Below are 11,308 nucleotides of genomic sequence, written 5' to 3' on the forward strand. Positions count from 1 at the left end.
TGGTATTTTTCTGCTTGTTCTTCAGGTGCAGCAGTCATCGGTTTGGTACCTGCAGTTTAACTCCTGGTATAAAGCTTTAATGCTCTCCAGCTCAACATGTGCACCCCTTTCCTTGTAGTGCAGCAGTTTGATCTCTTTACTCATATTTTCTCGGAGGGCGACATTCATAGCTCTGGCGTCATAGAGAAGCGCCATGTCCTCCTATGACTTGTCCAGATGAGCTTTTTTCTCCTGAGTGATCTGCAGCTGAAGTCATTACGCCTGTTGCCGCAGAGAAGATTGCCAACCCACTGAACTTCTCCTGCTGGCATCTTGACCTCTTGACATTTCCTCAAACAGACGATCCTCTTGGTGTGACCTTATGGACTCAGTTGTTTGAATAAAATTCTGGGTGATTGTGAAGTTGAACAGTGACTGTTGTCTTTAATGGTTTAAATCTGGGGAGACCAGATGACAACGAGCAACAGGCAGTAAAGATCTCGTTTCTGATGCATGTATGATGCACACTTCTTGTTGAACAGCACTTTGAACAAAATATTACTCATAAAACGTTCGCGCCACCTAGTGGCGAACTACGTATACAGTCTTTAGGGCATTTTTTATTCTTGCAGTCTCTTGCATAGAAGTTGGCTTTGCGCAGTCTTTGTGTAAGCAAGCGTTTAGGCACCCCTCAACGGTTGCCATGGGAGATTCAAGGATTCCTCAAAATAGCATAAAATACACAAAGAAGTCCTCCAGGTATGTTTTTGATGAGGGAATAACAGTATCACTTTTTTTTTTTTAAATAACCCGTCGACTTTACATTACATAACATCCCTCTTTGGGCCTGGTTGGTCACGTGGTTGGATTCATATCCGGTTCTGTGTGCAGGAGCCGCTCCGTTCAGTTTTCTCCATCCTGTCGCAGAGCGTCGACCTGCTCAGTTTGCCGTTGGTTTCAACTGCGCTTTACAAGCGGTGGACTAAAATTACCATGGACAACAGAGGTTACGGCTCTGGTAAATATCCACAATTTTTTTAGTACTTTTGTTCTTAAAACAAAACAAACACACACACACACACACAAAAAAAATAACTAGCTCTCTGCGTTACCTAATAGAAAGCGGCTACGTGGTGCTAGCTGTGCTCGTGCACGTTTGTAGCTTCCCGGCTAAGCTAGCCAGGCCCGCTAGCTGTAGCTTTAAACAAAGAATTTAAACATTGCTAACGGACGTTGTTTTGGCGTTCTGTTGTCCACAGTTAACTTGGCGGTTTTAAGCCTGACTAACGACATGCTGTTAGCTCTAGCATAATAGGCCTTTTCGCTAGCATGAACGTGACATGCTGGTTAGTGATCATGGTTCTGCTTTGCTGCTATGTTTTGTTTTTGTTTTTTAGCTGTGAGGAATATAGTGGTGCTATCTGATAATTAAAGTGTTCAATATTTAGAACTGGACCTAGCATTTAGAAAGCATAAGTTTAAACACTGATTGTTAAAATGGCCGCCTCAGTGCACAAGGGAAATTTAAATGTATTGTCTGGTCAAAAATAACTTGTTAGGTTTTTTGTGTTGGTCACGTATTGGTCCAGCATTTGAGGACAGTTGTTATGAAATTGGATATTTTTATTTACTTTCCTTCCTTTTTGTGCAATAATATTTTACACACCAGTCTTAAGTTAACAAAGGTATGTGTATTTTGTTGGTTTCCTCATACTTGTGCATTTTCTTTCTTTCTGTTTTTGCAGGTTATTCCAGTTGGGGAGGTGGAAGCTCAGGAAACAGAGGTGAGGAAGTTAATAATCAAGTAAACCTTACTAGCAGACTGAAGTACATTGTTACACATTCTCATTGCTTAAGCACATTTAATGCACAACTAATGCAGGCTACAGTGCGTGTATGGCGAGCACAGTTGGGCAGTAGAGTGTTGTATGATATGCTCCAAACAAATTCACATTTACCGGAACTGAAGAGAAGCTGAACTGATGTACAGTGATGTTTTGCATAACAAATAACTCACAACATGCTTGTTTGTGTCATTATCAGCTCTCGTTTGATTAGGGGTAAATCAACTGAGGTGTTTCATCTTGTTACAAAGCTCAAGAACACGGTTTGATGCTTTAAGCACAAGAAAAATAAGCACTGTGGCTGGACAAGAACAGTTGTTTAGCAAAGTTAAACAATTATTAAAGGGGCAGCATTATGTAAAATCAACTTTTTGAGCTTTACATCATGTTAAAGCTCAAACATGAGCTTTAACACATGTTTGATCAAAAACATACCTGGAGCGTTCCTTTGATTCTTTGATGCATGATTGAGAAATCCTTAAGCCGGGGTAAGCGCTTCCCACCTGGGTGGACCTAGCCCCGCCTCCGAAAACAAAGCTCCTCCTCTGAGCTGCAATTTACAAGCTGAGCTTCTGCACTGCAGAGCACCTCTCTCTCTCTCCCCCCTTCTCTGTCACGCGTGCAACTCCCTCACTCAGCTCCTTCAGACTAGCCAGCAGCAATGAGCAAAATTAGCTCTTCATATGAGCTACTTCTCAGCATAATGCTGCTAAAAGTGATGTTAAAGGCTTAATAGTGGAGCCATGTTGTGATGACTTCATGAAGTCAGAGTTTCTTAAAGAGACGGAGGCCTAATTGCAAGGCGCTAAATTACAAGGTCAAATTTGATTTGTGCAGCATTTTTATATAAACTGAAGTTAACATAGTTACTTGATAGTGCTATGTTGTAGCACAATGTGCCTGGGAAATGCATCACACTGCCTCTTTAAAATCAAATTATAAAGGGATGTTGGAGCAGGGATGATTCTTGTTTTTGTTTCCTTTCACTTTTGAAGGTTCTGGTGGTTTTGACATGTATGGAGGAGGAGCAGGAGGAAGTTATAAAGACTCTGGAACTGGTGGATACGGAGGTGGAGGCGGCGGCGGCGGCAGCCATATGAAGCGGGGGCCCTCAGGGGGATCTATGCTCTCATCCTCTGGCACGCATGCAGATGCTGTCATTGCCAAGATTAACCAGCGCCTGGACATGCTGACACAGTTAGAAGGGGGGTTCAGGGGGCCTCGAGGAGACAGGTAACATTGTTTTTCTTTTTAGTTAATTTATTTTAGGTTAAATACCACAGTATATATTGTGATGCACACCATAGGAATGGTTTGAAGGATACCTACTTATGAGATCATCTTGATAAATTAGAATTTATTTCCATCATTCAATTAAACTCAGTATTTTGATTACACACATAAGGTAAGCTTTAGTTTCTTTGAATAAAAAAAAGTTATTTATCCCAAAGACAAATAAAATGTTGATATAACTCATTAAAACAAAAATTCTTCAAAGTTATTGTTAAATTAATCAAAAGCTAAATTTTTCACTAAATTAAGAACCAAAAATCTGACCAGTAAATAGGTGTTATTACAAAAATGCTGTATTATGAGTTTTACAATCATGGGGATAGTTTGCTAATTTATTTAAGATATGTCCAGTTGACGGCCATTGATATTCTCCACAGGGTTTTGAAAAACATGAAAAAGTTAAGTGGAAGAACAAAGTCCCAATACGAAAAAAAAGCACAGAAATAACGGATAACCTAACCCTAAATATAATTTTTGTGCATTTTAAGTGATTACACACACAGTGAGGGAATGTTACTGTGTGAGATGAAGCTGTGTGGTAGTGTTTAGCTTTGTGAATGAATTTCCTGAAATTAGATTATTTCCAGTCCAGTTTATTGTGCTGCCTGTCAATATTCATGGGGTAAAATTTGCTTTGGCTGGATTACAAATGATCCCATTAAGGTTCCTAGAGCCACTTGAAACATTGACCAGAAGATCCTGTATCTTTTTTTTTTTTTTAATCTATAGTGATTTAAAAAAACTTGTCTTTATGTAGTGCCATGGGGTTTTGTTGGAAGTGGATATATAAATCTTTCAATACGTTTTAAGAAAAACAAACTCTTTTCATCTGAAGTCAGGCGTTCTCTTTTGAGTTTCTCCCCAGACAATTTTTATTTTCTGGCCCGTTTTCCTCATCCTCCATGTGACCTAACCTGTGTTCTGGCTTTAGGTTACCCATAGCGTTGAGTTTACCGCTTTACAGAGACATTATTTGTGAATGACAACTCCTTTTTATATACATTCTAAATATATCATCCCATTTCTTTGGTGTTCTGTGTAATCTGCTCACATCTCAGGATGTTTCACCGCTTGCCCCTGTCTGAAGACGTTGCCGGTGGAGTTTTCTTTCCCAGCCTTTAGCCAGTAAAAACCCCAAACTAAATTGCATTTCTACAATCTGCAAGAGTTCAAAGTCTGAAGGCTGACCACAAATTGAAAACTTGCTTGTTTCGGATCATCACGTTTTGATCTAATGTGGTTCTTGTTATTTTTATTTTTTACTTTTTGCATACATCTGGATGTGACAGGACACTCTGAGAAAGCAAGTTGATGGAGCAGAAGGAAAGAGCAGGTGGAGAAATCTCCATCCTGGCTCGCCCTCCCTGCCTGTCTCGCTCTCTGCTGTGCTATCAACCCTCTTCCCTCCCTCCCTTCCTGCAGGTTTGACGAGTACGAGTCTTTCGACTCGCGCCCCTCCGGGCTCTCCTCCTCCCGAGATCTCTACAGATCTGGCGGCGGTAGCTACGGTTTTGGGGACAGCATGCTGATGACTCAGCGAGGCGGCTCTGGCTTCGGAGGGGGAATTGGGCTCGGGGGAGGAGGAGGCTTTGACAGCCCCTCCTCCTCCTATGGCGTCGCCAAAATGCGACCGAATATGAGAGACTCCTTCGCCGGTGGCCAGGGAGGCGGCTCCGGAGGCGGCGGATGGGTCGGAGCCGGCCGACGTTCCCCCAGAAGGGGCGGGGGCGCCGGGGCCCGAGGAGCCGCAGGAGGGTTTGGCGGCCGCAGGTCCGACCCCACCCCACTAAGCGGGGGTTTGCGGGGAAGCGGCGCCGGGGGCCAGTCCCACCGGGGCCACTCTCCAGGAGGTGGTAGAGGCAAGCTCCCATCTCTCCTGTCCAACCGCATGTACCCCGAGAGCGGTGGCTTCCAGGGCTCTGCTCCGGGGCCTCAGGACTTTCCCGGGAGGCATTTTGGAGGGGGGCCACGAGGCGGTCGCCAGCGAGGCCGCAAGAGACCCCTCATCAAAGTAAGTACCTCCAGCCAAATGAAAACCCCTCCCACCCCACCACCTCTCAGACGCTGGGCGAATGCTGAGCTCTTTCTGACTCCCTCCTTCTTTTACTCTTAGCTGGAACATTAGCCCAACGTGCTAATCCATGCTAGCATTCCAACTACAGCAGTTTGTGGAAATAACACAAATAATAGTAATAATAACAATAAAAGAAATGTTTGCACATCTAAAATTCATCTGATTTTGATGTTAAAGTGGCCTGAAAAGTTCAATGAAGTGGAACAAATTAGTCCCAGCTGCTTAATACTTTCCAATTAGCTACAAGTTGATTATTTTTCCACTGCAAATTTTTTTTGTTCATTTGTTTTTAAATGTTTACGATTTTTAAGTTGAATATTTTAAAGAAAGAGTTACGGTTTTGTTAAAAACTGCATTTTAATGTTTTCAACTAAATTCACACAGTACTGCTTACTAGCTAGGCCTCTTATTTTATTTATTTATTTTTGTCTAGTTGAAGTTGTGGGTGAGCTGCACAAATTGTTATGCCGGAATGGGGCATTCATGAACCATCTGGAAACTAGAAAGTTCTTGGAAAATAAACCCCTGAGTAGGCATGGGCCGGTATGAGAAATGTTCCTGGAAAAGTTTGGAATTTCATATGTGTATTTTCCAGGTCTGGATAATTAGAGAAAAGGAGCTGTATTTCCCAACTTGACTTATTTTACTCTCTAAAAAGTGTGATTCAAACGTCAGTGTCTTGGTCCTTCCATCTTGCCGTACTCATTTGTCCACTGAATATTTGAGCCATCTTTTATCAAATCATGCATCAATCTTTCTTTCTATCTCTGTTCATCATGTTGTTTCTCCTTTCATGTTTTATTTCTTCTTATCAAACCGTTTGTTTTTATTTGCACTTTACAGTTATCCTAAATCAAAGAACTGGAAATATTTTGGGTCTGAAAAAAATCTAGAATTTTCTCACAAATGAGCAAGATTTTTATGGTGTTGAGTGCAAAAATCACAATTATATATCACATTATTTCATTTTTACATTTCTACTGAAATCACAATTAGAAAATTTACCAGTCTGTCATAAGTCATACGCTGCATTACCATTGGCCATCTGACTGTGTATATTGGAATTGCAAAAATTTATTTTCTTAATGGAAACAATTTTTAAAAAAATCTCCAGCTGTCTCAAAATTTGTGTATTTAGCAAAATGTGATGCCTATTTTTATGACTTACCACATTAACAAACTGAATCACGTGGAATTTTTTAATTAATTAATTTTTTCCCCATTTCTTTTTATTGGAAATGTCTCAATTGCGTTATTTTCGGCATTACATTAGCGCAATATCTACAAATCTTTGCGTACTTTTGTCACAGAAACACAGCTAATATTTCTTTGAATAATTCTTTAAATGGCTGCTGAGTAAATGGTAAGGCAAATGCTGCTCTTTGTCCCATAAACTCTGTTAATTTCTGTCACTTTTTTCTGGCATTAAAGTCAGTTGAAACTTTTTCAACGGAGAATCTTTCGTCGTCGTTTGAACCCAGTAACCGGCCCATGCCTAAAGAGACTGAAGCTCAAATGAGTTCAAAACGCAGATGTGTAGTTTGCATGCCTCGGCCGCATTTCTGTGAGGAACTCCCAAGACGATGAGAACAGAAATGCAGTGCAGGTTAAAGTCTGGAAATGCGTAATGATTTTATTTTATCCTGTCGTGTCACTTTAATTTGGCTTCGCAGCAGCAGGTAAAGCCGCAGCGGGACGGACAGAAGAAGAGGAAGACCGGAGGCGACGAGCCGGAGACGAAGATGAACAAGACGGAGGACGAAGAGGCGGAGGGAACGCAAGGTTACTCCTCAGAAATTCAAGATATGACGATGTCACGTTTTAGAGGGATATTTGCTGTCTTGTCTCATCTTTCTGTGTCTATTTATTCTATTGTAAACAGAAGAACCAAAACCAGAAGGTGACGACAACAATCAGCAGTCTGCTTCTGAGGTGAATATGGAAAGCTTTTTTGTCTTCATGCTCAATCCTATTTTTTGTTTTTATTTATTTTTCTGAAATCCATATTTGTTCATTAATTATTGATTTATTGTGACTGTAATCAAATCCCCGTGTGGACAGTTTGACCCCAGTGTGACCTGCATTCACAGAACGAGAACAAAGACGTCACACATCGGGTCACATTTAGCAGAAATTAAGTCAGAGTTGGATGCTATAGTGTGTGAACTCAGTATTTCACTCAGGTGCACATTAAATATCAGTTCTTGTGACATCAAGACAAAGTTTAAACAAATGTATTTTTTTTTCAATACAGGAAGCAACTCCCTCTGAAGAAGGGAAAACTGGTAATCCCAACACTAACTTTTAATAGTTTTTTCAGAATCTATATTTTTGAAGTGTGAACCTGTTTTCATTCGTGTTACGTTTGAACTGTTGATCAGCTACGGCAAAACAGGAAGAGAAGAAGAAGCCTCCGACCCAAGGACAGGAGAAGCAGCAAAAAGCAAGAAAGAGAAGAGGCTTCATGGACAGGTGAGGGGCGGGGCTTAAATAAATGAATCTACCTTCTTTATTCTTTTTTTTATGTCAGCAAAATAGGCTTTTTCTTTATTGGAAATGTTTGAAAAATCTTCATTTTGTGAATATAAGTTTATTTGGTGCATTTTCTGTTTTGTTTTCGCCTGACTTTATAGGTTTTGATTCTATATTTTCTCTCTCTCTCATGGCAGGTTGATGTTTGCATGTTCCGTCTGCAAGTTCCGCTCCTTCTACAAAGAAGAAATGGATGCTCATCTGGAAAGCCGCTTTCACAAGGACCACTTTAAGTTCCTCTCCAACCAGCTGTCCAAACCAACCACAGACTTTCTGCAGGTGGCGTCACATAGTCATAAAGTTTATTCGCAATTTTAAAACATAAACTGGGTTCCTATTGATCAGCTTCCTTCGAATCCTCATAAAAAATGTTTTGCGTGTGTCATTTTGTAGGAGTACATGCAGAACAAATTCAAGAAGACGGCCGAGAGGGTTGGCCAGCTAGAGAACCACAGCGCCACCATCTGTCAGATTTACAGAGAGCAGGATCTCACCCGGGGTAAGCGCTTCCTGCTGCCTTTTGTGCGTCAGAACGACGACGCAGCGCCGTGCTGATGTTTTCTCCGGTGGTTCAGAGCTCGGAATGGAGCACTTCATGCGGAAGGTGGAGGCGGCGCACTGCGGAGCCTGTGACCTCTTCATTCCCATGCAGCCCCACCTCATTCAGAAGCACATCAAGTCTCCAGACCACAATTACAACCGGAAGGTATGCTTTCACTGAAACCTGATCCGATCATTTATTGGAATTGAATTCGGATTTAAAACTTTTTTTGTTTGTTTTTTTCTTGAGCTCCAATGGAGAAAACGTATTAAGAAATGGTTTTAAAGATCTTCAGATTCTTTGGTTCCATCTTCTGCTGTGAAGTTTTTCTAGATCTACATTTCTGGTTTAGTTGACAGTGCAGGGTTTCCCCCTGAAAACTTTCTGAGCTCGCTCGTCAGGGCGCCGAGGCGGTCCACTATGTTTTTATAATAAAAGTAGACAGGAAAAGTAAAAATATTACTGGCTAATTATATGTTACGAAAAGACATCGCCAGTGAAATGACATTTATATCATTTCAGTCTTAAAAACAACAAACCAAAAAAATACAATCAAAATTAACATTAATTTTTGCACTTTTTTTGATCCAAATTAAGTCAGCAGCTCCTTCAAGGGCCTATAATCCACTGAGGGGAAACCCTGAAGTCTTGTGGCAACTTGTTAATATTTTTCATGTATTTTTTTTTTCCTTTTTGATGCCCACCTTGAAAAATCTGTAAAAACGTTTTTTTTTTTTAAGGGCATGATGGAGCAAGCGAAGCGTGGCAGTTTATCAGTGGCTCGAAGCATCCTCAACCACAAACTGATTGGGAAGAAACTGGAGAGCTACCTCAAAGTATGTGCATCATTTGTTTATTTAAATTTATTTTATTCTCTTTTTTTTTTTTTTGACAGTTTGAATTTTATTTTTTGTTTCACTATTTTATTATATATTTCATTTACTATTTTTGCTTTGCTATTTTTTATTTTATTTTCTTACTTCCTATTATTTTATTCACCTTTGCTATTTTGTATTTGCAATTCTATTTTATTGTATTTTTCATATACTATCTTGTTCTGTTTAAGTAATAGTTTTGATTTATGTACTATTATATTATGCATTAGAATTTCAATGTTTTATTTACTGTTAATTTAACTATTTTGTTAACTTTTATGTTAATTTTGTTTACTATTTCAGCATTTTATTTACTGTTTTTTGTACTATTAGATTTGTTCATGTTCAATATTTTTTTGTGTTTTTATATACATTATATTACATTACTGTTTACAGTTTATTTACTATGTTTTATTAACTGTTAATAAATATGTCATTAACAGTTAACTATTATTTTTCATCCATTATTAATGAAGTGTGAAATATTTGAAAACAAAAAAAAATGTTTTTTATTCATAAAGCAATCATGTCTGCAATTTATTTTCTTATTACCATTGTAGTAAATGTACATTGAAGTATTGTCTCGTTGCCAGGGTGAGAACCCATTCACTGGGAACCAAGACGAGCACGACCCAGAGGACTCCATGGCGATGGATGTGTCGGAGCTGGAGCACACCGGGGAGGCGGCCGAAGGTCAGCCAGAAAACCCAGAGGTCAAAGATGAGCGTGTGGCTGAAGGAGAAGCCGCTCAGGAGGCAGAGGGAGAACAACCAGCAGCTGCTGCAGGTGAGGAGAGGATGGAGGACGAAGAGCAGCAGCTGCAGCAGCTGGAGGAAGAGAACCAGGAAGAGGAAACGCAGGAAAACCATGGAGTAGAAGAAGGTTTCGAGATTGGCGAGGAGGAGGACGAAGGATACGTAGTGCACAACGAAGGAGAAGAGGGATTCCATGGCGAGGAGGAAGGAGCGGAGGAATGTCAAGAATGAACTCTCCTTCCTTCCTGTGAGCGTTTTAATGTGAATATGTCTGGACCAGTCCAGTTAAATCAGCTGTACATACTTTTGCTGTTTTTCTTTGGTTCTTATTGCATTAGGAATACGTTTCCCACTTCAGGTACTGCTATTCACTAAGCTCAACTAAAAGTGGCAACGTTTCTTTAAGCAACTCCGATGCATGACTGTGTCCCAGTATGTTTCAAATGAATTTGTAAAGTAGCTTTTTTTCGGGACAAACAGGTGGCCTTGCTGGTTCCAGAATTAAATCAAATAATAAATGCTTGTGCTGTCTTCACTCTCAATGCAACTAGAACCTGGATTTCTTTTTTTTTTTTTCTTCTTCTTTTTTTTTTCTTTTCATTATTTAAACCTCAAAGGTAATATTTGTGAAAATATCAAACCTTTATCCTTTTTGTTGAATATTTCTAATTTCTTTTACAAGCTATCAGTATTGTAATGTTCCAAGATCTTTTATTTTATTTTATTTTTGTAGTTGCATGGTGACCCAGAATTGACCTATTTGTGATCTGCAACTGAATTTCACAGCAATGTGAGCTTTTTTAATCTTCCGGTGAATTTAACTGTTGACATTCAGACTAGATGGGGAAAAAAGATGTGACTATTTGTTTCACCTGAGAAATAAACTTGTTCAAAACAAATCTGATTTGTTTCAGGATTGTTGTATCTCAAAGGACGCTAGGTCTCAATTAAACTTAAATAGTTCCTTTAAGCTTTGAAGTTTAAGATACTTTTTAGAGCTACATTATGGTTGAGTGTTTTCATGGTCTTAGCTTTTTGTGCAACCGTTCTTGATTGCTTGAGTTTGACCTATTAATTAAAAATTGTTTGATCTCAAAGTAATATATAATTAAGTGTAAGGTGGAATGTTTTCAGGATTTATCCCAAAATGCACATGCATTTTGCCAAATCTCGATTTGTCACTTTTAACGGTGACGTAAATTGTAAATTCGAATGAATAATTAAATATCTTAGGATGCCTTTATCCACTTTTAGTGTTGTGGCATGGTCTTTTGTTCTCAGGAGTTTATCTGCAGCTGTTAATTTATTGTTTTCTTCCGGCGCTCAGTTCGTCTAAAGTTTACACCAGCCTTTATGCTATTACGAGGTGTTGCGTAATCGCGCCAGTGGGAGGAGCGAGCCTGTAGGTGACATTT

General features: G+C 39.7%; 1 protein-coding gene across 3 annotated transcripts; it reads left to right on the forward strand.

The window, feature by feature from the left end:
* Positions 1-668: 668 nt before the first annotated feature.
* akap8l (A kinase (PRKA) anchor protein 8-like) lies at positions 669-10,792 on the forward strand. 3 transcript variants are annotated; one of them, XM_055041583.1, is made up of 14 exons: positions 669-738; positions 871-997; positions 1,725-1,763; positions 2,819-3,056; positions 4,539-5,127; positions 6,864-6,972; positions 7,073-7,122; positions 7,445-7,475; positions 7,572-7,662; positions 7,860-8,001; positions 8,116-8,221; positions 8,298-8,428; positions 9,004-9,099; positions 9,732-10,792. In XM_055041583.1, exons 2-14 carry the CDS (start codon positions 973-975, stop codon positions 10,122-10,124), a joined length of 2,040 nt encoding a protein of 679 aa, XP_054897558.1. In that variant the 5' UTR covers positions 669-738; positions 871-972; the 3' UTR covers positions 10,125-10,792. The 3 variants fall into 3 exon arrangements, with proteins under 3 accessions (XP_054897558.1, XP_054897560.1, XP_054897559.1); XM_055041585.1 differs by having other exon boundaries at positions 6,867-6,972; XM_055041584.1 differs by lacking the exon at positions 669-738 and having other exon boundaries at positions 818-997.
* The last annotated feature ends 516 nt before the right edge of the window (positions 10,793-11,308 follow it).

This window comes from Poeciliopsis prolifica, unplaced genomic scaffold (genome assembly GCF_027474105.1).
Source record: "Poeciliopsis prolifica strain line A6 unplaced genomic scaffold, Auburn_PproV2 SCAFFOLD016, whole genome shotgun sequence".
In the NCBI taxonomy this organism is placed as follows: domain Eukaryota; kingdom Metazoa; phylum Chordata; class Actinopteri; order Cyprinodontiformes; family Poeciliidae; genus Poeciliopsis; species Poeciliopsis prolifica.